Here is a 25,259-nt window from a genome sequence, read left to right on the forward strand (position 1 = left end):
TGTGAGCTTAGGACAGAGTGACATAGTGTAAAACAAGATTCTACTTGAGGCTTAAAGCACAAACAAGACCGATACCCAAGTGTATTCAACTAAAAGTGATGGCTGTCAATGTTTGTGAAGAGTCATACCCCCTGACTCAGCCACGATGACCTGAATTTTTGTGATTGGTCCATTGTCGTCACTATAGAAACAAGCAGGCATGCGAATGGTGATACTCCTGTGGGTTACCATGGCAACCCCTCCATGGCCCAGCACTGCCTGGGGTCTTTGGGTTGGCTTGGCTGGGGCTGGAATACACACACGTGAACACAAATACACACACACACACACACACACACACACACACACACACACACACACACACACACAGGTTGTTGTAAAGAATACAGTGTGTAAAAATTTGGTTTTAGACTGTTGCATTTACATGGCCACTACTCAGTCCTCTACATCATCAATACACAATATTGCTGAGTTACATTTGCTGTGTCAGAACAGGCAATGCTACTGTGCAGTGGCAATTCTCTGTCTTGCATCCATACTACGCTGCTGCAACAAGGAAGGGAGAAACACTATTAGAGCAGTGCAGAGCACTCACAGAAAGAGGAACTTGTACCTTTGATCTCTGTAGTTATCTGGACATGCGGGCTGGGTGGGCTCCTACCAGCCCCGTTCTTTGCTGAAATCTACAAACCGACAAAAAGAAGAACAGAGGTGAGACAGCAGAAAGAGGGACAAGCACAGAATGAGTTAAAGAAACGAAAACAATGCTTTGAACAAGGTTAAACTGGTAGTTTTATTTAAACTTTATTTATTCAGGGAAGTTTCACTGAGAGGAAGCCTCTATTTTGCAGGAATGCCCTGATCACATTTGCACAGTTACACACATTCACACCTGGAAGCTGCCCAGTGCTCCAGTGGCCACTGAGCAGCGCCATTGGAGCGGTTGGGGTTAAGGGCCTTGCTCAAGGGCACCTCAGTGATGGTAATGACCTTTAGGCCACCACTGCCCTCTGTGTGTGTAATATGTGTGTGTTCTTCACCTGTATGTTGTAGCTATGTCCTCCTTTTAGGCCCTCTATGACAGCAGTCAGCATGTCTTGGTCTCTTTCGGTAATATTAAGGCTGATGTTCTTGATCAGTTGTTCCTTTTCATAGACGTATACAAAGTACGCAGTAATGTTTCCATTGGGCTCCTCTGGAGGGGTAAAAGTCACCTTCACACGGTTCACTTCCCCTGGGATAACTGATACAACTACATTCTTGGGAGGGTCTTTGGGCTCTGGGGACAGAGTATAAATGATACAAGAGAGAATTGATAATAAATATTTGGTTATATTTACAGGTGGGCAGCAGCTAGGTGCTCCCAAGATGTACATTTCCACATACCCTCCTCCAGCGTTTGAAATTCAATAGGCCCGATGGCCTTCCCCTGGCTGGCAGCGTGCTTCAATGGACCAATGAAGGCAGTGATGGTCACCAAGTACCGAGTGAAAGCAGTCAAGTTAGTCACGACGACAGTCGTCAACTCTCCTGGAGCTCGGACTGTTGATATGTTCAAACCAGGACCATCCACCTGGTTCAACAGGATAGTTCATGGACAGATTAAATGCTTGTATGTGGATGATTAGAGTTGGAGTAATTTCATATTGTTTCATATTTTACCACACCATTATGTTAAAAAATCTGACCAACTTAACACCGTGTTGAGCTGTTCTGAGAACATCTTAGTGACATGTTCATGTTTGTGTGTCTGTAAAACTGAAACTCAATAAGGTGACCTGCACAAGATACGACGTCGGTCCAGAGAGAACAGCTGGAGCGGCCCATGCAATGTGAAGGCCTTTGGAGGTGGGGGTAACTTTCAGGTCACGGGGAGGGTCATCAGGGTCTGAGGAAGGAGATAAGAGAAACACAGAATGCTTACGATGTGCTACTAAATTAAAAATCAAAAAGCCTTAAAAAAAAAAGCCTGTTAAATGTTGCTTTTTTATCATGCTAATATTGATTGATGCTACCCTGCCATTGGCTGGAACCTCTTTGAATGTGAGCCTGGGCCATGTTTTTACTTTTCTTTATACGTAGTCTTATGGCCTCTAAAATGTCTTTTGCCTCTGTTCAAATTTCTGTCTACAGTTGCGGATGTGCTTGTACAGTTAATTACTTGTGAAGTACTGTATTGCTGTGGACAGGGCTGGTGATCTGCAGCCTGCTTTATTTTAGTATGTTTTAACTGAAATGATAAATCACATAATTCCCTACTGATTTACTATCAAACCCATTCATTCAATAAGAATAATAACAGGGCTCAAAAAGAGAAAAAGCTGCATAGTGCTATGAGAATGTGAACCTCGGAAAAATTTAAAACGCCAGGTTATTATACATTCATTATTATGATGCTATAACTGGCTATAATACTATAGCATGTGAAGACATAAAGATCTTCCATGATAACAAGACAACAATTTAAGTTTGTTTAGGTCTTGTGAAGGAGATGCCACAGTCCAAAGTTAATAATGAAACACCAGACAGGATTCTAGATAGGATTCAAATTAGAGGTGGGCAATATATCGATATTATATAGATATCGTGATATGAGACTAGATATCGTCTTAGATTTTAGATACCGTAATATCGTAATATGGCATTAGTGGTGTCTTTTCCTGGTTTTAAAGGTTGCATTACAGTAAAATTATGTAAATTTCTGAACTTACCAGACTGTTCTAGCTGTTCTATTATTTGCCTTTTCCCCACTTAGTCATTATATCCACATTACTGATGATTATTTATCAAAAATCTCATTGTGTAAATATTTTGTGAAAGCACCAATAGTCAACACTACAATATCGTTGTGGTATCGATATCAAGGTATTTCGTAAAAAATATCGTGATATTTGATTTTCTCCATATATCGCCCGGCTCTAATTCAAATTAGTCAATCTGTATCATTTTTACTAGAATACCTGGGGGAAAACATCACAGATTTATTAGTCAAATATTAATCCTGAGGTCCTGACTAATTGCCGGGTCTCCCCTGGAACCACAAAAATGTCATCTCATCACTGTGACCTTCTTACTTCCAGCCAGGGTCCGTGCGTAATTCCAGTGTGTATATTCTCCAACTCCAGCGTTGGTCACAGCAGCCACTTTGAAGCGGTAGTATCTGTACTTAGCCAGGGATTGGAGTGTGACACTGTGGTTCTCTTCAATGCCGTCCGATGCATTCACTGACACTGTGACATTAGAGTCCACGCAGTCTGAGGTCAGTTCATCCTCTGGGGGCGGCTGTGCAGTAGTTAGTGTGTTTGGTTCACAAACAGTTGAAAGCAGCTGTGCAATGACGTGGTACTCTTTCAGCAGGCCTGGAATGGAAAGCGGTGGAGCCCACTGTAGTGTCACATTGTTAGGTGTGACCTGAGAGATGGTAAGGAAGCGAGGGGCAGCTGGGGCTGTTAAGGGAAACAAAGAGGATATAATTAAGTATTCATTCTCTATTACTGTATATTAGCACTTGGAAGCCAAAATGCGACACAATACAAGAAGACTGACTACCTGATTCAGAAAGAGTGGAAGCAGTACAATTCAGGCTATCTCCGGATCCTGCAGAGTTGACTGCGGCCACAGTGAGTGTGTACTCCTGGTCTGGAGACAGCCCAGTCACTGTGTACTCTGGTGTGTGAGCCTGGTGTGTGTAGGACTGCGAGTCTACCTTCACTAGAATCTCATAAAAAATTATCTGTCCATTGGGGTTGGCTGGCAGTTCCCAAAACAACTGAATTGAATCCCAGCTCACTCCTGAGCAAGACAGGTTCCCAACAGCATCAGCCACTGCAGACAGACAATGGCATTGTTATATTAGCACTAGCTTTATTCTTCACTGGCCACTGCAAGAGGAAAGAACCCAATTCATTTTCAGTATTAGCCTTTGGTTATTTCATCGCACATGCTGAAAAAAAGTCTTTGCACAGGACTAAATTTCTGGAAACTACAAATATGCAGTCTGCAGATAAACACTACAGATTTGTCATTAGAAATCCTGGTGCATAATTTATGTGAAAGCAAAAAATCTGCTTTATCTTAAACTTATAATATTTTCTTTAACTAACAACCATAACCACATTTTTATCTATTTATTATTGGTCCAATGATTACATAAACTAAACCTTGTTGGAGTAGATCGTAAAATACTGACAATGTTTTATACAGTACTTATAATTTACAGAGAAGATATTCCGAATTTAACTCAACACATTGTACAAATCAATGTAGAACCACAAACTGTGAGCAGTGACCTAAATCAGTGTTACATCCCTTGTGTGTAGACAGTTTGTACTTTACCTGACTCATTAGTCGTGAAGGTTACAGGGCTGCTGAACTGATTCCCATGGCCCACTCTGGTGTAAGTGTAAACACTAATCTCATAGGAGCTATGAGGCCTGAAGCCCGATAGATACTCTGTGGTCGACGGACCAGAGGAATTCTACACACACCCACACAAACACACACACACATAAAAAAAGGACACATTAAAGATTAAATCATCCAATCCTGTTTACTGGAGTGGATAATATTTTATTGTATCTGCACACATATGTGTGCAAGTATAATGTTACTGCTGAGTGGTATCTGGAGTGTGAAATTAGAGCGACCGGAAGTATGACAGTGTGTACTTTTACCGAGTGGGTCTCTGGAGTGTGTAAGTGTGAGTGTTGTTGTTATAGTGGGGTAGCTTTCGGTGTGTGAAATTAACGGTACCCTGTGTGTGACGGTGTGTGTGATGAGGTCTCGGATCCTGAAGCCGTACTGTATCACCACTCCATTGGGCTCCAGAGGAGGCTCCCAGCTCAGAAGCACTGAGACTGCTGTGTGGTTATATATAGTCAGGTTACGGGGAGGGGACATGGGGCCTGAAACACAAAGTAAGGCAGAAAGAGAAGAAGATAGACTGAAACAGACAGTAGATAAACATGCATAGTTTCATGAAAAAATATCATCTAATTAGGATCTTAGAGACATTTTAAAACTGCTTTCAAACTAACCTCCTTCATCAGTGTGCAGCTGCAGCAGCAGATAAGGCCCTGAGCCTTTACGCGTTGCAGCCGTAACAGTAAGGTTGTAAGCTGTGTATGGAAGTAGGTTGGTGAGGGTGAATGAGGTGTTGGGGGTATGAAATGTGCTAGAGCCCCCTGGGCCAAACACAGTCAGGGTATACTCTGTTATCTCCCCGTTGGCCTCCAGAGGGTGCTGCCAGGCTATTGCGATAGAGGAGGACGACAGATTCTGGGTGGACACCAGCAATGGAGCAGAACTAGGAACTAAGGACAAACAGTTACACAATAAATACATGAACCATACTTCATAAGTGAATGTTTGTGAAGATAAACTCACTATCATCATCCGTTCTCAAATACATTGTGCTGGTATGGTTGTAGGCTGCGCCAGCACCAGTTGCCGGGGTAACAGTCAACACATAAGGGAAATACTTCTTGAGTCTAGTGAATAGGAAGACATTGTCAGTTGTGTTACGACTGATGGTCTTGTTGACAGCTGGAGCCCCTTGGTTGGATACGTCTGGGGGGGTGCCGGCCTCCTGTAAGGTGAGCAGGTAGGTGGGACGGCCGTTTGGCTCCATTGGAGGGTCCCAGCTGACAATGATGGCTGTGGAACTGAAGATCTGAGCCGTCAGGTTTTGGACCGAGTCACTTGGCACTGAAAAAGGAAACAAGAAGAATAGTGTTACTATTTTTGACTACCAGTGACAACATTGGTTGAAAACTGAGCATTTTGATGTGAGTTTACTGTACTATGAGGCAGTAAATTAGGACATCAATCAACTATACACACTCCGACACTTGAGGGAAAATGAACAGCACACCAGTCACCATCATCATCATTATCATCATCATCTGTCACAAGCACCGTCATAATCATTGGCAGCATTGTTGCAATTAACAAAATCAACAACAGCACATCAAATAGAACAATACCGCATGACATTACTTTAACAATGGAGAAGTACACAGCAAAGTAAAACAACACAGTTAACAGACACAACAACAGTATCCTACAATAATAGCCAATCCAGAGACATACAGAGGCATTTAAGAGAGAAACTAGCACACTGGAAACCTTGAGAAAGAAAGGGGTTGAGGAGTAAATACTCATCCTGTTCATCGTCTCCGCCCCTCCGAAAATAAAGCATGGTACACAGAGAAGAAAAAAAGGGAGATGAAGGGGAAAGGGGAGATAACACTTGAGAGATCCATAAGATGAATGAGTGGATGTGAGGGGCCAGGTGTGTGTGGGGGTCTGAGCCCAGCACAGGGCTTGGCTGTGCGGGAGAGACAAGGTGCCCTGGAGATCCGGTGCTTGGCTGAGAGTGGAGCGGCTAGAGCACAGGCAGAGATACAGAGTCAGTATGAGCAGTAATCATTCAGAGACAGAGAATTCTATGTTAATAAGAAAAGAACAAAAATCACAACGTACAAATATGAACTGTATGTGACAAAGTCTGTGGCAGCTGTCTCCACCATTTTTCCGAAAATAACATAAAAACTAACACTTTTTTCACACTGATGCTATCAAAAAGACTAAGTACAACTGAATCTTATCTTAAAATTTTAGTTTCTGTGGCTAAAATGCAATTGTAGCATTAGCACAGCACAAACATTCTTAAAGCATGTAAGGCTTTGTTTTTTCTCTGTCATATCGTAATGGGTTCTGCCCTCTCTTTCTCTTTTACTCTCACCACTTTCGTCGTGCTTAGCAAAAGGAAACACAAACTGGCTGTCGTCAAGGCACAGTGTCACAGGCGGACAAAAATAGAGCCAGTTTGCCGGACAGATTGTTATCCCCTTTTACTAACAGGCTGAAAGTCACATCTTCAATCGCAGAGTTTTTATGTAATTTTTTGAGCTGAAGAGTTTTGAAAAAAGTGTGCAGACTCACCCTCCAGTAAGACTTTGAATTATTGTATGCAATAATTATCTGGCATTATGTGTAGTATTTCATGTTCATGTCTAGTCTTTTTTAACGTATAAATATATATATATATATATATATATATATATATATATTAGTGTATGTGGGATTGTGTTAGTCTGACTGACCGTCCTCCGGTAAGAACAGGCTTAGTGGCTCGCTCTGAACCCCTCCGTCCCCCTGCACTGTGCTGGAGGTCATCCACAGGGTGTAGTTTGTGCCCCCAATCAGCCGAGTCAGAGTGTAGGAGAGGGCTGAATCAGGAGAGGCAGGGGCACCTAAGTCTGAAATAGGAACCGTCTGTGGAGAAAAAATTGTTTTTCTTTCACACACTGAAAAAGGCATTTAAACAAGATCAAAAGTTGTGAATATATACAGATGGGTGACAAATGAAAGGAAAGCTCAACATTAAGTGTCTTGGTCAGTTGTTGTTGTTCCACCACAACTCATCAGGAAACATCTGCATTTATTATGTTTCTCTACTCATTTATTCAGATTTTGAATTCAGTGTTGCTTTTTTTGGCCACTTGGGGGCAACAGAACAAGCTATAAACGCAACACTGATATATTATGGAAATATAACGTTTATATTGTGCATGTCTTAGCAATAAACTATGAGTTAGTATCAGTGAGCTATTTACACATCCAGCACTTGTATAAATAGCTTTGGAATCATGTTTGTGCCCTGACAAATGTAAGTCCAACATTCTCTTTAAGCTCTGTTTTGGTCTACACCAACTCCTGAGAGAAATATCTGTATCTTCAGCTGCTAACAGCTTCACTATGTTTACCAGCTAGTCACTTTTGTTGCTGTTTGGTGCTGTGCAGGTAGCATACAGTGAGTTCAGCTGAAAACAACTGCCTGCTGCTGGAAGGTTAATGAGATCAGTGCGAGGGAACCTACAGTATAAACAGTATGTATCTCACCTGCTCAGCCACAGTGTTGTTATACGAGTAGTAAATGGTGTAGTGTACAATGATTCCATTAGGTTCAGCAGGCGGGTGCCACAGCAAGTTGACGGAGGAAGTGGTCACATTTGCAAAAGTCACATTCCGCGGGGGGTCAACTGGTTCTGAGACCCAGGGAGCATAGACACAAAGGACACAGACAAATATTCAGAAAGAGAAACTTACAAATGCATAGTAAAGATATATTTTGTAGGAGAGGATGATAAAGTTATCTGTCTAAAAATCCATTAACAATCATCCAGCACCTGCATTGATGGTGCTAAAGCTGATGTAGATCAGCACTCCTCCATCTCCCAGTCTGTTCCAGCTGGAGACAGAAGCGTTGTAGCGACTCTCTGAGTCTACATTAATAACCACTGATGTCCCTGTCACATTCTGCCACAGCTCAGTCGTTTCATTCCTAACAAAGAGAGCCAGGCAACCATTTATGTTGCAATGTGTTGTTTGTTTTTTTAAAAACCTTTTTCAACAGAGAGTCAAACAGACAGAGAGAAGTAGATTAAGAAACTCACCAAACTCTGACAATGTAGTAGAGTATGTCTGAATTTGCTTCAAGTGGTGGTTGCCACGACAACTCTACCTCATAGTCTGACAACTTCTTGGCGTGGAGGAACTGAGGAGGTGTGTCTGGAGCTGAGATGCAGGGGAAAGACTTTCCAATAACATAACACAAACAGGAGTATGGCCTATCATCAATACAAAAATTGATGAGTGGTACAAATATATTTGCTCTGGGCAGATAAGAACCTCTGACGGCTCCTCAGGAACGTGCCAGAGAGAAACAGAATATTGCCCTGAAATTAAAAAATGAGTTAGTTGTAATGACTCTGTTGTTTGTGCTCCTCAGTTCTGATGGGAGACACGAGTGTCACGTGGCATCAGATACCTGTGATGTAACAGCATTAGCATGAACTGAAACAGAGAGATGTAACTGAGGAGGAAAAGACGAGAAGAAAGTCAGATGCCCTTCAAACTCAGCCATGATGCATCCGTGCAGTGTTCTGGAACTGAAAACAAACCCTCCTCCTCTCTCCCATCCCTCTCACCATCCTCCAGTGTGGTGATGTTGAGCGGCTCGCTGCTGTAGTTCCCGGGCCCGACGCGTGTGTGTGCTTGCACCATGACGCGGTAGCGTGCATACTTCCTCAGATGTGTGATGTGGATGTTGTTGGTTGGGGAGGTGAGGTTCAGATAATGACTGGAATTCCACAGCTCCAGGCTGTAGTGGGTGATGACCCCATTAGGCAGCAGAGGAGGCTGCCAGGTCACGTTCACCTCGCTGGGACTGACCGATTCATACGTAACGCCATACGGAGGACTGCCTGGGACTGAAGAGACAACACAAGAAGATGCACCTTTACTAAAATCGGAACAGTTAATATTGTTACTAAAGGTTTTTACATGTGTGTATTCGCGTGGGTGGATGCATCCATCAACACACCGTCCTCTCCGGACAGCAGGTATAAAGCATCTGACGTTTGGTTGCCATGACCGTAACGCGTGTATGCCCTAACAGACACGGTGTAGTAGGAGAATGGCTTCAGGTTCATCAGAGTGATTGTGTTAGAGGAAGTGTTCATCAACGCAGAGAAGGACTCGTTCTCATACAGGACCTCGTAGTGTTGGATCATCCCGTTGGCCTGTTCTGGTGCAGACCAGGCCAATGTGGTAGTGGAGGGGCTGGTGTCAACCACAGAGAGGTTCACAGGGGGGGAGTCGGGCTCTGAGGAAGAAAGTCCCAGAGTGATCTTTCATTGGATCACTGTGATTGAAATGTGATTGAATTGATAGGTCAACACAATCAAATCAAACAATCAAATAATCTATCTGATCTAGCATCACATTAAATATTGGTCATTCAATATTTACATTGTACAACTTAAATGTTTAATATGACTTTGGCATTCATTTACTGACACTGAATTGTTGATAGTGTGAGGTGCATGCCACACACTGGACACCCACAACAATTCAACAAAGTGAAACAGCTGCACAAACACAACACTAGATGCTTTGTCATCTTTTCAGTGGTTTGACATGTGCAGTTTTAATTCAATTATTTTCAATGACAGATTCAACGTTCATTATCTAATTTGTTGTTACTTCCACCACTCATATTCAAACAAATGTTTGACCACTTGTGTTTGATTGTGTTCAGTACATACCGTCCTCTAAGGTGACAACAAAGATGTCATCTTCCTCAGACAGAGAGCTCTCTCCCACAGCTGTAGATGCAGCTACACGTAGCTTATAACCAGTGTACTTGTCCAAATCTATACATTAGAACAGAGATATTTAGCGACAGATCTGTATTATAATGCTTATAATGATTGCATAGAGCTGTTCAGAAAAGGCAATAACTCTACCTGTTATCAATATGCTGGTAGTGTTAGTAACCCACTTCAGGGCTTGATTACTGTGCAGTTTGAGGCCATAGACAGTGTAATGTGTGATCCGCCCATTGGGGTTGAGTGGTGGGATCCAGCTCACTAGTATGGAGGTGGAGCTGATGTTTTTATAGGACACTTCAAGTACTGAGCTAGGGACTTAACAACACATACAGTACAAGACATTATTAGGAATAAAGTTTTTTTTTTAGGTTTTGCAGACCTTATCATATAACATAGTTAATTATAAATCCAAGTGACATGTAAAAAACGATTTGTCTATTTCCTATTGTCTCTAAATATAGCACTTGAAGCAGTTCAGCATATGTGATGTGTATGTGAAGTTGATTCAGTATGATTCTTGCACTTTTTAGGGTTGTACCCACATGGTTGAATTAACTCATTGTAGGTCACTTTGGATAAAAGCGTGAGCTAAATAAATGTAATGTAATGTAACATGTGAGCACCCACCCTGCTCACGGGTCTTCTCAGTGATATTTGTTGCAGGACCCTCTCCCACTGTTGTGGAAGCAGTGACCCTGAATGTGTACTCGGTGAAGGGATTCAGATCTGACACCAGGTAAGACAACTCCTCAGACAAAACGTCCATCACCTCCTCTCTCACTGTTACACCTGCGGTATGCATGCAGACACAGATGGATACACAAGACCACACGCGCACACACAGGATTTATAAGCACAGATACAAATCCTTGTATTAAGGCCTGCAGGAAGTTAAGTGAAGCAGTGTTTATGATTAGTGCTCCCCCACCTGTAGTACCAGTAGCTGCTGCACTGCGTGTTAAAAAGTGTCCTGTAACTGATGCATCATGTGTAGACAAGCGGAGCTGGCCTGGGGTCAGGGCCAAGGGGGAGGAATCTGAGGGCATATCCCCAGCATGTGATTGCCTTGTCAGCCAAGGTGGAAGGGTAGCAGGTGGTACAGAGGTAAGAGAAAATGCAAAGGTCCCAGAGACTGCAGAATCAGAAGATTGAATACTTGTGCTGTATGAAGCAGAAACGTAGCTGGTGCTGGACTTCTCAGTGACCACGGAGTGAGCAGTCGATTGAGCATCGGTGTTAGTAATGGGGTTAGCGCTTCTTTGTCCAGAGTGTGTGAGGCTGGAAGCAGTCGCACCAGTGGGCAGTGTGCGATCAGAAATAGTGGGCGTGAAAGTCGGTGGTGAAGTAATCAGACTGAGCTCAGCAGTTCTCTTACGCCGACCCCTGTTACGGACATCAGGGGGAAGTGTCTTATCTTCATGCAAACCAGTTGTATTCTGAAGGAAGAAAAAGTACATTTTATAGTCTGACTGTAGTTTTTGATTTCTGGTGATTACAGTGGACATGGCTTACAGGTTGCATATGAGTATGTTTTTTTAACAATAATCCCAATGATTATAGAAAGTTGTCAATTTACAGAGAAACATGTAGATTGCAAATCAATTGCAATCTTTTGTAAAGCTTATAAACCTTATATAAACTGTTGATGAAAAAATGCTATTGAAAAATATGTTCATTTATTATTGTAGTGGTGTTTTTGAATATGAAATTAATATATCATATAATCATGGCTGTTCTAATGGCTTGTACAGGTGTTTATGATATTATGTCTTTTACCTGAAAAATTTTTTCACTGTAAAAAACATGTTGCTTCATGTACAATAAGTATATGAAAAGATTAACAGTTACATTTCATCTAACTTTTTTTACTGAACAGGCTCGGGTTTTAACACTGAATCTATGGTGGTAATACCATAAGACCATGGTGGTCACATCTGGCCTACCATTTCTGTAGTGAGGGTGATGTCCTGCAGCAGAATTTCGGCAACCAGAACCTGCAGTTTGTACTGGGTGATTGGACCGTTGGGCTGGGCAGGCATTCTCCAACTCACACGGATTGAAACTGAATCCTCAGCTTCTGCCATCAAGTCCTGCACTGCACTGGGTGCTACTCACACAAACAAACAAAAAAAAGCCAGAGAGAATCAAACACAGACATAGAAGTACACAAAACACACCTCTACCATGTGAATATTATTATTTTGGACTTTATTTTGTTATCTTGACTTTTTTTGCAGTTGTGTTTTCATGATCACCTTCTCCTCCAAAAAATAATCTAAAAACTAAATATGTATCGTTAAGATTGTTTTTATAATCTAAGTGAATTTATGGAGATTCATCTAAATGCAATGTGTTAGTACATTAGTTTATGAGTGGTCTCACCTTCAGCAGATGTAATTATAACATCCTGCGCTGCTGGACCCACTTCTCCAGCAGCTTTGGCTCGGACGGCCACTGTGTACCTTGTGTAGGGGGTCAAACCACTCAGAGCAAACCGTGTGTCTCCTGTGCTGTTCTCAAACAAATATCCTGGGATGAAGAAGAAATAGAATTTGTTTTGAATTTCTATCAATTTAGAGATTGAATCTGTCTATGCATTCATGCAAGTGTGTTCAAGAGTTAATATGTATTGACCTGTAGGTCCATAAAGGTAGAGAACATAGGTGAATTTTCCTGTGATAATGCTGGGAGAGCTCCAGGATATGGAGATTGATCTAGACGTCATATTCAATATAAAGAGGTTCTGTGGCGGGTCTTCTGGGGCTGCCATACACAAACAAACAGAAATAATCATTTTCATTTTCATGCAGTAAATATTGTATAGGCTAATAACACAAATTAAACAAAAGCTACGGCCTGGTTTGCTTTTTCCCCCCACACCTGATTCTGGCATGCGGACCATAGTGGAGGCTATCTGCCCCTCTCCATCCGAAGTGAAGGCAGACACTTCAAATAGATATGCAGTGTAAGGTCGTAGCTGATCAACTCCCACTGATATGGGCACACTCCAGGAGGCTGCAGGGGGCACGGCGGAAAGGGTGATGGGTGAAGACGATGCTGTTATCCCCAAAGGACTGAGAGTCGCACGGGACAGGATATCGGCTGCATCCTATACATGCAAAATCATTTAGGACATATGTAGATTTCTATTTTTAGCCCTATGTTCTTCACACGGTCCTATACATAATAATACTAATACATACTAACAGAACATTTCACAAAAAGAGTTCAGTCAAAAAGACAAAGGGTGACATCGTAATGCAGTACATTGCAGTGAGGCAACGCGCCGGTCATGATGTCCTCTGCATTGACCTCCAGCATGCGGACCGTCTGCCCAGTCCGAGCATGTTTAGCCTTGACAGCGAATTTTGTGATGAGGCCGTTGATGCGGTGTGGCAGAAACCAGGTAACCATGACGAAGGTGTGGTTCTGGGCAAACGCTGTCAAGTTGGTCACCAGGCCAGGGGCTGCAGGAAAATGCATACAGAAATGAGTGTACACACACCTAGACATACAATACTGTATATACACATTTACTGATAGATTTTGAGATATATATGTGTGTGTGTGTGTGTGTGTGTGTGTGTGTGTGTGTGTGTGTGTGTGTGTGTGTGTGTGCATGAACACCCACGGGACTCAGAGGTCTTTATGTATAAAGATTTGCTGAAGGCTCCTATTCCAACTGGAGATATGGCTGCTACCTATATGGACAGAGAGAGAGAGAGAGAGAGAGAGAGAGAGAGAGAGAGAGAGAGAGAGAGAGAGAGGTTGGTTACTTATAATGATTCATTCATGTTACTGTCATCAGATCCCAATTAGGTCCTAATCTTAGGCAATGATCACAACAGGAACAACACTGTTAGAGGTGATTCAGTGATCTCAGTAACACATGAACAACAATGATACAACATTATACACCAGGTGAACATGTTATCAGTATGTAAACACACCACAGCCTCTGGATTGCTGCATACATTTTTTATCTTCTCAAAGATTAAAACAGAATAAATTCAAATGAATGAAAAATAAATTAATAATTATAGCTGCTCTGCAGCGATGGTCAGGGCCAAGCATTTTAAACTCACAGGGAAGGTGTCCAAAGTACAATGGTTGATTTTGTATAAGACATGGCATTGTGACCATTGAGCTTTAAACTCGCAATCTTCCGTCAAAATGCAAACGCTGATCTCAGTGAGCTATTGTCCAGGTGATGACTCCTCTAGCTATTTGGGCTATAGTTTATTCAGTCAGCCTGGGTTGACTCAATAACATGACTTTCTTTAACTGAAACTGGACTGGATAAATCAAAAATGTGGATGGTAAATTTGTGGAGGACAGTCTGAAGATGAAGTTGCCCAAATTTGGTGTCAATTGAAACAAACGTGGGCGGAGATAGGTTAAAGAAGTTTTGCAGTTTTTGCAAAAAGTAGAGTCATGGACTTCAAAATTGCTACAAGGTAACAGCAGTTTCTGCTCTATTGGGGCTACAGTTTGGCATAAGTTGCGACGTTGAAGCATTTACAGCTGATTTGTTATGAATTTTTAAAGTTTAGAATTTTAGATGGCTGTTGTACCTTCACCATCAAGACAATTAGCACACAAATCGCACTGATTAAGTTTAGCATAGGACTGGACTTTGGAGTTTGGTGAGTTTGCATGGGAACATGGATTTCTTAGGAAGACGAATAATAATAATACAGGCAAATACAATAGGCTAATGACATGACAATGAAATGCCAATTTAAGTCTGATTATCAGGCTAATAGAGAATTCATCTAAAATGGACAATAATGAATGCCACCTCCAAAACTTTATCTTGAAACATCCATCTTCAGCTTTCATTTTCTATACATTTATACAAGTGTCAAGTTATTTATTGTCAGATGCACAAAAATTACAGAAAATATTGGGTCTCAGGTTCCCTCCAACAATGCTAATTAAATTTGTATAAAACAGAAAATCATGAGTAAAAAAAACAACTAAATGAGAATCTAAGACATAAGACATAAAATAGTGCAAGTTAAAATATAGGAATAGATATAACGTAATGTGAAATAAGGTAATATAAATATGTGGAAGACAGTAATTGCAAAATGTATAGGCATAATGAGAAGTAATAACTACTGTATAAATATATACATATATTTATAAATACAGAAATGAAAAAGTTGTAACACAGAACGTAAAATTATATAGAGATAACGTCACAGATTTAGGGTAAAGCTCAGAGGTCAAGAATTCAAAAGTTCAAAAGTCTTATTGGACTTACTGGAGCACAATGAAAAACACTGCATATTTAAAAAACAATGTCAACTGATCAAGGAAGAAGAAAAAGATCAGTGTTTTTAGATTGGTCATTAGGTTAGACAGGGCTTTTTTAAATTTTTAATTGGCATTAAAAATGTTTCTTAATGCAAATACTTGTAGAAAATTAACCAAGAGAGGAGCATTCACAGAGAGCAAGCCCAACACCTGCATAGTACAGTCTAATGCAAAATAACAACATCAAAAACTACAGTCTAAAAAGTTCAATGCCTCTGTGAATCCGACATTTTAAAGTGCACCTTTGGAGGACCACTGTAATGAAAAAGATGTTCATGATATTGTCTCTATTACCTGACATTTTTTATTGTTTTTGTCTACAACAATGACACTGTAAAAGCTGTAAATACTTAAATACAAAACAACAAGATGCATTAAGAGAGAAATTTGTTGCGTCTTACAGTATCTATAATTTTTACCGCTCAGATAATATTAACATGAATATAACTTTCCTAGCCTGTCAGCTCAGTGTTGTGCATGGCTTAGTGGGCCAACACACTCACAGGTGAAATGTAGTAATAAGATACATGCATGCACACACACACAAATGCAGTATGTGCAGGTACAATCACGATGTGTGTCAGTCTCTCAGAGTCCCTTTGTATGAAGGTCACTGTGGGTTAATGAATTCTGAAAACTAATAAGCATGATCACATTCAAGCTCAGTGACAACAGACAGTGGAAAGAGCCATTGTGGATCCATAGATCTGTTTACCGGATTAATAATGCAGTCAGGATCAATTACCAGTATTCAGCCACATCAAGAGAATAGTCTGTTCCAATGAGATCTGTCCACATGATTATACGGGAGGACAGTTTATAGGAACATGCTTGTTATGAGATACACTAAAATTGTTGGTGCTTGGGTGTGGGTCTACATATACATATTTAATTGCATATGTATCCAACAGTAATATCCATGGGATTTGGTCCTGTATGTTTAGGAAATACTTATTGTATGATGATGATTTGTTTGTTGTTTATGTGATATGAGTTGATCAAAGTAGATTCCTATCAGCTACACTTATTTATTGGTATCCTACCTGAATGTGGTATGTAGAACCTGAAGTGAATTCAGTGAGCAGGGTCTCTGGTACGTCCAGGTACTTGGTCACATGTGTAAAGGTGGGGTCGGGGTAGGGACACACCTCCTTGTACCTACAAGGAGAACTCAGTTTTTAAGATTATCATCTTTCAACTAACATTATACATTTATGAACAGTACGAGGCGGGATGAAGGACTCTGAGCAACAGTAAGATATTTACATTCTATCAGATTCAGGTGCAAAACCGCCAGTGGCGGGAAGAACAGTTAAGTGTAAGATAAGTTAAGAACAATTACTCAAATACTGTATTTAGGCACAGTTTTAAGGTACAGTACCATTACCATTTTATGCTACTTCTACTCCATTATAATTTAGAGGGAAATATTGTACTTTTTGCATATTTGCAGATTTTTTCATAATAAAACATTTACTTTACACAATAAGGTTTTTAGGACTGTAAGATTTCTGTTATAAAAATTAAACTGCCCAACACTTACCAACCAACAGGTAAGTAAAACCTCCACCTAGACCCACTACAACAAAATGCTGCTCACACATTAATGCATCAGTGTTAATAAGACATAATGAAAGGGGCCATTTGGCATTGCAATTATTTTTGTTACTTTAAATTAATTTTGCTGATAATACTGCTGTACATTTACTTAAGTAAGATTTTTAATGTAGGACTTTAACTTGCAATGGAGTATTTTTAAATGTAGTATTACTCAAGTAAATTCCTAAATGTACATAGAAACCAAGAGCATTTTACACTAAATGTATATTTCACAAATGTTACAGTATGATATTTAGTATTTTTAAATTGATATGTATCTTTGTGGTACTTCCTCTTTCCTTTATGTATTGGCATTCCCCTTTTCTTATATTTTTTTTGGGATCAATTTTTTATTATTTTTTAGCACCATTTATCATACAGACATACAGAACAAATTCCACAATGTGTGCCAGGTAATGTCAAGTGGTGCATACAACAGATGAACACAAATTGAACAAGAACAAAAACCCTCTCCCACCCTCTGCGGTCTTGAGGAAAACAAAAGAACCCTTTCTTAAATTTGATTTGTATATTTTGTAATTCTATATTTCATGATCTCATGATGACTCAGCACCTCATTGGCAGTTGCAACTGCAATTTTGTGTTGTCATAGAAAAAGACAACAAAGCTCTCCTGGATTGTGAATTTGACACTCACAACCTGTGTGGATCCATGCCAATAGACCAAAATAAATCTTGAATCACAGTTTTCCAAGAAGACAAACAATTACCTTATGACATATCCGTCAATATTGCTGGTATAATGTGGCATGGTCCAGGAGAGAAGAATACCATTAGAGCCCACAGCCTCTCCTTCTAGGTTTAAAGGTGGGCCAGGAACTGGAGGAGAAGAATGGAAGTGTGTAAAGGAGAGAAAGAGAACAGAAGAGTGTCTTTTCACATCCTATATTCACTATATCTACTGTGTTCAATACCATCAATGCAGCAAACATCCAAATCAGATATTTTTGATTTTTGTAATAACAACTTTTGTATATGAGAACTCAACAGGACACAGTAAAGACCCAGAAGAATAGTGTTGTTGTCTGTGGGAGACTGATCCTCCAAGTGTGTGTGTGTGTGTGTGTGTGTGTGTGTGTGTGTGTGTGTGTGTGTGTGTGTGTGAGAGAGATAGAGAGAGAGAGAGAGAGAGAGAGAGTGATAGAGAGAGAGAGAGAGAGAGAGAGAGAGAGAGAGAGAGAGAGAGAGAGAGAGAGAGAGAGAGTGTTTTAGGCCAAACTGATGAATGAGGCCTCACACAGCAGTGGCATTTTACTGACATTCACTACAGACCCATTCATCCCGTGGTTCAAAAGCCCGGGCTTAAGTTACCTACGAGGGATTAAACAGGGAAGGGAGTATACCCCCCCCCAAACACACACACAGACACACAGTTACTGTACTAATTCCTTTCCCTCAGTGTGTGTGCGTGTGCGTGTGTGTGTGTGTGTGTGTGTGTGTGTGTGTGTGTGTGTGTGTGTGCTATACAGAGACTGAATTAAACACTAGAGGGCAGACGAGAGCCTGATGGCACTTTAACACCCAAAAACAAAACCAATCAAAACAACAACAAACAGTGTTTGCATGTGCACGTCTCACCACTCTCATTAGTATTGATCATGCGGCTGACTCCAGGGCTGATGTTGGAGGAGGAGGCTGCTGTGATCGTTACACTGTATTGTGTCCTCGGACTGACATTCACCACATCGGCCTGTGAAAACAGAAAAATGCAGAATCAGTAATATACTGTAGATCAGAGGTTCCCTAGATTGCTCTGGTGCTGCAGGAAATTCCGCCGGATGCATGTATTTTCCGTTTCTTTCCGCTTTCTTTGCGTTGGAATTTTAAATTCTGTGGACTATTGTTGACTGCTCCTCAGATCTCTGCATGGTAAATTGAGACAGCTAGCTAGACTATCTGTCCAATCGGAGTTTTCTCTCGCACAACTATTTTGCAGCGGCCCATGACGATTCTGATTGATTTAAAGAAATGCCATTAAACCAGAACACGTTTCCCTCCCATCCCCAAATGCTATATGAAGTAGCCAGACCCTCCTTCAGCACGCTTCGATGGAGGGTCTGGCAAAGTGACACTAGTGGTTCCCCTACAGCTGAAGTATCTCTTCATCGAAACCATCCCGTAAAGTTCCAAATGTGTTTTTGTTTAATGGATTTTAAACTGGATGTCACTTAACACTGTTTATGATACTGTTGCAAGCTGGATAAACAATAAAAAAGTGTATATTGCTCAATAAAATATAAAATAATAGGAAAAATGGCCTATCACAATTTTCTAAAGGGACATCTTCTCATTACTTGTTTTGGCAATTGTCATTTGTTATTGCAGGTTTTACAGCATTCATCTTTAAATCTCCCCAAATAGAACCCTGAATAAATCTAAATTAATTTGTAAAACCTGCATTAACCCTAAGGGCACTCATCCTTCTGGAATTGCATTTTATTATGTAGCCTATGAAAGAATCACCACAAATCTATTTGAAGAGAAACCTTACATCCTCAGCCATCTGTATCAATATGAAGGTGGGTGGTTGTAAATGGATGACAGCTTGTTTCTGCTCGCGGTTGCACTTGTTTGGATCTTTGTTAGTTTATGTCTGCGTGACAGTAGAACAGTGTTGCAGTCTTTTTGCTTTAGTGTGTGTTGCAACCAATATTTGCACCCATGACATTAGTATGTTTCTATGGCAATGAGTAACACTAATACCTTATGTTACCTCCCAGAAATATGACCAAGCATTTTAGCGGTATAACAGTCTGTAAGTGTGAAATGTTCTGTATAACTGAGTGTAAAAAACATCTATGTGCACAGCAATGCCAGATATTGAGTGTTGAATTCTTACCTGTGAGTGTACCTGTCCCAAGCAGAGTATGAGCATGAAGAAGGCCATGCTGTGTAGCAGAGTTAGCTTTATATTATACACAGCAGGTTAAAGGCCCCTCCAGTAGAGCTGCATCCAGTGTTAGTTCACAATCTTTAGCAGTGGTCTACAGGTAATCCACTGAGCTGAACAGGAATAACTCCAGGTCTAGAAGTCTGTTAGTGTCATGAGTAAAGTTCACAGGGCTAGTTGTCCACGTATTGGATATTAACGGCTCTTGGTCTTGAGGTATTCCAAAAATTTAGTAGCTAACCAGGAAGGGGAGTGGGTCCTCTCATTAGCACGAGGCTAACGTTCTCCCTCTGGTCTCTTTCTCGAGGGAAAGCTGCTTAAGCAAATGAATGATTCAGGGTTGAGCTCATGAGGCCAACTTAATAAATAATGAGATACATTACTCAACTCTGTGCTCTGTGTGCTCTGTGTTTGTGGTGTGTAAGGTTACATTTTGGGGGGTATCTGACACCTGGCAGTCGGGAAGAGACGGTATGGGGCAGGACTTGAATGTTGAATGGGAGGAGAGATAATGCATGCATGTGTGTGTGTGTGTGTCTGTAGTTTGTACATTCAGTATCATAACTCAGCTGCAATTCTAGAGCTCTACAATGCCAGGCCTCTTCCCTTTTTACTGCTTTTCATAAAACTGCATTGGTTGTATTTAGGTGAACTGTACTGTCCTGTTGTCCAAGCGTCTATAATGAGTTTATTAGGAGAAGTACACATTCAGAAATGCCCTTGTTATTGCATATAATCAGTGTGTGTTTCATTGAGTATCTGTGTGTACCTGAATGTGTCCGTCACGTGCAGAGTGCACTGTGACTTTTCCCTGGTTTGGTAGCAGGTTGACTTGGTAATAATCCACACACCCCGCCGCCTGCTCCCAACGTAGCGAGAATGAGCGTGCAGACACATTCACGACACGCACTCCGTGCACACGGGCTGGCACTCAAAAAGCACAGGAAAGGGAGAAATGGAGTCAGAGAGGTGGAGAAAGTTCAGTAATTTAACGAAAAGGCGATCAGGGCAGGTGATAATAAGGGGGTGTTGACTGGTGCAGCCCTTTTATTATGGTCTACCTGTAGTCACAGTCAGAAAGGCAGCACTCCCTGCTGTCACTCCTCTCACTCTTGCAGCGCTCACGTTGTAGCTGCAGCCATCCACCAGCCCTGTAACCACGGCAACCCGCTCGTCCTTGTTTAAGGTGAGTGTTTTTGTGACTGAGGTGTTGGCCACAGTGACTTTGTGAAAGTCAAACTCTCCAAACGCACTGTCCCAGCTCACAGAGACAGAAGAAGAGTTCATGTTGTCTAAATGAAGGGCGCATAATCCTGCTGGGCCTGGAAAACATTTTTTTGCAATTTTCCACCTTTAGTTTGCATCCCTTAGGCCACAATTAAATTATTTATTTGTGTGTGTTACGAGTGCAGAAGGCTCTAACTGCTTTTTCTATCCTGACAGTCCAGTGCTTTCTGAAATACTGTACAGAATTTAGACCTGTGTGTTTGTGTGTGTCTCTTACGTGTGCTAAACTCTCTGTGGACTGCCTGACTGGTGTCTGAGCCCAGCACACTCTGAATGCTGACACCGTAGTCTGACCCCGGGATCAAATCTCTGATCTCATAACGTGCCCCTCGAACAAGCACCTCAATCCATGATTTCCTGTCCACAGACCGCAGGCCAAAAACAAGCTGAGAAAAAAAAGAGACATCTTCAGAGTCCTTTTCTGGGCTTGACAAAAACAATTCAAGTTTCAATGACAGGCTGTGTAAACATGACACTTTTTGGTTTGACCAATTCTGAATATCTACTAATGTCTCTCATTTATTTCTGTTGGTTTGTATTGTGCATGCATGTAATGTGCTTGGTCATTCTTCCTGGCTGTGGCTCTACGGAGGTCATACATCTTTAAAGGGGTTGGTAACCAAATCTGTGGTGTGCCGACAACGGCTGCTAAGTAACCAACAGGTGAGTGCAGAACCTGATGCAAGTGGCCTTCTTTGTCCTTGAATATATATTTTAGGTAATGTGTATGTAAGACAAATGACAAGGAAGGATGCACATCATTACGCACATCTGTCTGAAAGTTACTGTGGCGTACCAGCCAATAATGCCTGTCTCTCCTTCTGCGATTGTTACTTGGAACAGGTGCAGGAGTATACATGTCTTACCTTGTACCCCTCCACCTGTCCTGGTGGTGGTCTCCAGGTGACAAACACAGACGTCACCACTTGCTCTGAAAGAGCCACTTCCCGTGGCACCTCTGGGACTGGAGACAAGATTCCCATTAGCACGTGACATACTCACACATTATCATCGTCATCTGTCACTCTGGGAAATACACGTGAATACAGCTGTGAGGTGAACTTTTTACATACTTTATAGATTCACTTTGAGCCACCAGGGGGAGGTACTGGGGGGCGAACTTTTAGAATAATATAAATAATTGATTTGGTATATTTAATATGTGGAAGTATAATATGCATTATCATTGTAAAATCACTGTTCAACAGCATTAAAAGCAAAGCTTGAAGCACATCCTTTATCTTTTAGCTGGTCCCTCGATGCTTCACAGCTTGTGCCCTAATTTGTATTTTGACAATGATTTATTTCAAACGGCCATCCTACTCTGGCAAAATATTGTAGTAAAATGTTATCAGTGAAGTGAACTAAGGCTGAAACCAAGTACAGAAATAATTTCCTTCTTTGTCTATCATGGTTTACATTGGAACCTGCAATCCTTACATAAATATATATTTCCTTTATAATCTTACTACACACACAACCGATATTTGGTACCAGGTACTGCATACGTCTTAGACTCTTGAACTTACGAGTATGGAGAATCATAGCAGCCGGTTTACTCCTTCTTTCCCCACAGGTGCTAATCACTTCAATTGTATATTGGCTTCCATAAGCGAGCTCTTCAAAGTTGTACGATCTGTGAACACACACACCTCTAGCAGTCAGTGTTTTTAAGCACAAGCTTTAATTAATCCATGTTGCACTTGCAACGTTTTGATCTGCTTATTGTAATTCCAGTCTCATAAAACTGTAATAATGTATGCACTGGCTGACAAGAGTGAGACTGACCTGGCCTCTTGAGGAGAAATGATCAGTTCTTGGCTGGATGTTCTGTTTTTGATTGACAGGATGAGTCCACTCATAACTCCCCTGATCATACTCCAACAAATGTGTATGGATGATGTGGTTTTATTGACAAGAAATACCTCCACTGGGCTGGGAGCTGGCATATAAAACACATTACATGTAGTTAGTTAGAAAGATTGAGTAGTGTGTGTACGTGTGTGAGGGCTTACCTGAAGTGATGTTGATGGTGACAGGGGAACTGTCTGTGAAGAACTCCTTCTCTGTTCGTACTGCAAAGTGGTAGAATCTGCATGGAGTCAGACTAGAAAACGTTGCACTCTGACTGAACACCTTCTGCACCTGTAGCATACAGATGATATAACCAAAGAGTCTTATTATAATTCTTACAGTAACAGCATTAGTTAGAGGGGAAGAGTTCATGTTTGACAGATAAAACAATGCTAACTATTGGTCATGATGAATCTCAGGGAGAAGATTTTTTTTTCTTGTTTACCATGTGTGAATGGTCACAGTTCAGGCAGATGACCTCGTAGCTGAGAGCCTGTCCTTGTGCTGGATCCCAAAGCAGCTCTATAGATGAATCTGTCACCACACCTTCCCTCACTCTGATAGGAGGAGCCAGGCCTAAAATCACAAACCATATCCCACAACCCATACTGTAAGTATTCCTTTAACATACTGAAAATACTTTATTAACTTTGGTTGGGGATATTTTAAAAACCTCAAGATTATGTGATGATGCCTATTCATATTTTTTAAAGAGCTGAATCATTGCAGTAATTATGAAATTAATTTGTCTCCACGTTTTACAAAAAATGCAAACATCACACTCTAATAACATTCTAATAACTTATAATAAAACAATAGGATAATACAACACATATATCATTTTGTTTCAAAAAATTATAATTTTAAGATGATATTAATTCTGCTCTCTTGGCCACCTGTCTTATTTTAATACAATACATACATATATACATACAATATAACATCTGTCTTATAGTATGAGGCCTGACCTAAATGGTGTTGATTTTTGTGATCACTAAATGTTGAGTTATCAAGAAAAATCTTTAAACAAATACCAAAAAGGTAACCAGTAAAGTGATGCCAATATTAGGGGTTACTTTTGATTGCAGCATGAAATTTGACAAGCAGATCAGTAATGTTGTTAGAATGAGCTTTTTCCAGCTTTGTCTCCTGGCTAAAGTTAAGCCTTTCCTGAACAGGCACGATCTAGAAAAGGCTATCCATGCCTTTATTAGTTCAAGGTTGGATTACTGTAATGCTCTTTATGTTTATGTCTGAATCAGACTTCCATCTCACGCCTTCAACTTGTTCAAAATGCTGCTGCTCGCTTTTTAACAAATACATCTAGACTTGCACACATCACTCCTGTTCTCTACACCCTACATTGGCTCCCTGTGCGTTTTAGAATAGATTTTAAGATCTTATTGTTTGTTTTCAAGACCTTAAATGGCCTGGCCCCGGAGTATTTGTCTGAAATTTTAACTTTGCGTGAGCACAACCGGTCATTGCGGTCTTCAAATCAACTGGTTTTAGAAGTCCCAAGGTCAAGGTATAAATGGTGGGGTGATCAGGCTGTTGCAGTTGCTGCCCCGAGACTCTGGAACAAGTTACCCCCTGATAGTCGCACTATTACGGATGTAGCTCCTTTTAGGTCCAAACTCAAAACCTATTTGTTTAGACTGGCTTTTAATAAGTAGTAGTGGTGTGACAATTTCACTCTCCTGTTTCTTTGTAACCTTTTCTGATTTGACTGTGTTCTTTTTATTGTATATGTTGTTTTATACTTGATTCCTGATGTAAAGCACTTTGGATACCTGCTGGTTGCTGTAAAGTGCTATATAAATACATTTTTATTGATTGATTGATTGATTGATTAGGGTGGATGCATTTAATCTAATTTATCTAATAATCAAAAAAAAAGATGTGAAAAAGTGCTTTTAATTGATGCCAAATGAGGACAGCTACAGTAGTGCAATTGTGAAGAGACAAAGTGAGGAGAGACCTTCTCCAGGTTACAACAGGACCCACTATGTTTTGAGATCATTACAGTGGCCCAATGTTTAAGCTGACACATTTAAGTTAGAAGCGTTCCTAATGTGTCTGCTGCCACCGGCGATGTGCCTAGTATGT

The 25,259-nt window shown here is 40.9% G+C and overlaps 1 protein-coding gene across 1 annotated transcript in view; it reads right to left on the minus strand.

Annotated features, from left to right (window-relative positions):
• Positions 1-25,259, minus strand: part of ptprq (protein tyrosine phosphatase receptor type Q) — a 39,758-nt gene that overhangs the window by 8,239 nt on the left and 6,260 nt on the right. The window contains exons 11-48 of the mRNA XM_078256895.1: positions 23,596-23,726; positions 23,312-23,441; positions 23,085-23,238; positions 22,826-22,932; positions 22,163-22,260; positions 21,514-21,682; positions 21,071-21,331; positions 20,779-20,939; positions 18,698-18,809; positions 17,830-17,938; positions 16,544-16,658; positions 13,810-13,879; positions 13,446-13,645; positions 13,059-13,287; positions 12,813-12,941; positions 12,561-12,707; positions 12,122-12,285; positions 11,107-11,614; positions 10,806-10,967; positions 10,314-10,493; positions 10,113-10,220; positions 9,389-9,670; positions 8,994-9,275; positions 8,460-8,580; positions 8,193-8,347; positions 7,906-8,051; positions 7,107-7,278; positions 5,386-5,706; positions 5,037-5,312; positions 4,753-4,904; positions 4,336-4,477; positions 3,550-3,825; positions 3,075-3,446; positions 1,779-1,888; positions 1,387-1,573; positions 1,041-1,279; positions 614-683; positions 129-287 (exon numbers count right to left, since the gene is read on the minus strand). Of these exons, the coding sequence (XP_078113021.1) occupies positions 129-287; positions 614-683; positions 1,041-1,279; positions 1,387-1,573; positions 1,779-1,888; positions 3,075-3,446; positions 3,550-3,825; positions 4,336-4,477; positions 4,753-4,904; positions 5,037-5,312; positions 5,386-5,706; positions 7,107-7,278; positions 7,906-8,051; positions 8,193-8,347; positions 8,460-8,580; positions 8,994-9,275; positions 9,389-9,670; positions 10,113-10,220; positions 10,314-10,493; positions 10,806-10,967; positions 11,107-11,614; positions 12,122-12,285; positions 12,561-12,707; positions 12,813-12,941; positions 13,059-13,287; positions 13,446-13,645; positions 13,810-13,879; positions 16,544-16,658; positions 17,830-17,938; positions 18,698-18,809; positions 20,779-20,939; positions 21,071-21,331; positions 21,514-21,682; positions 22,163-22,260; positions 22,826-22,932; positions 23,085-23,238; positions 23,312-23,441; positions 23,596-23,726 (6,906 nt within the window). The remainder of the gene's footprint in view (positions 1-128; positions 288-613; positions 684-1,040; positions 1,280-1,386; positions 1,574-1,778; positions 1,889-3,074; positions 3,447-3,549; positions 3,826-4,335; positions 4,478-4,752; positions 4,905-5,036; positions 5,313-5,385; positions 5,707-7,106; positions 7,279-7,905; positions 8,052-8,192; positions 8,348-8,459; positions 8,581-8,993; positions 9,276-9,388; positions 9,671-10,112; positions 10,221-10,313; positions 10,494-10,805; positions 10,968-11,106; positions 11,615-12,121; positions 12,286-12,560; positions 12,708-12,812; positions 12,942-13,058; positions 13,288-13,445; positions 13,646-13,809; positions 13,880-16,543; positions 16,659-17,829; positions 17,939-18,697; positions 18,810-20,778; positions 20,940-21,070; positions 21,332-21,513; positions 21,683-22,162; positions 22,261-22,825; positions 22,933-23,084; positions 23,239-23,311; positions 23,442-23,595; positions 23,727-25,259) is intronic.

This window comes from Sander vitreus, chromosome 8 (genome assembly GCF_031162955.1).
Source record: "Sander vitreus isolate 19-12246 chromosome 8, sanVit1, whole genome shotgun sequence".
In the NCBI taxonomy this organism is placed as follows: Eukaryota; Metazoa; Chordata; class Actinopteri; order Perciformes; family Percidae; genus Sander; species Sander vitreus.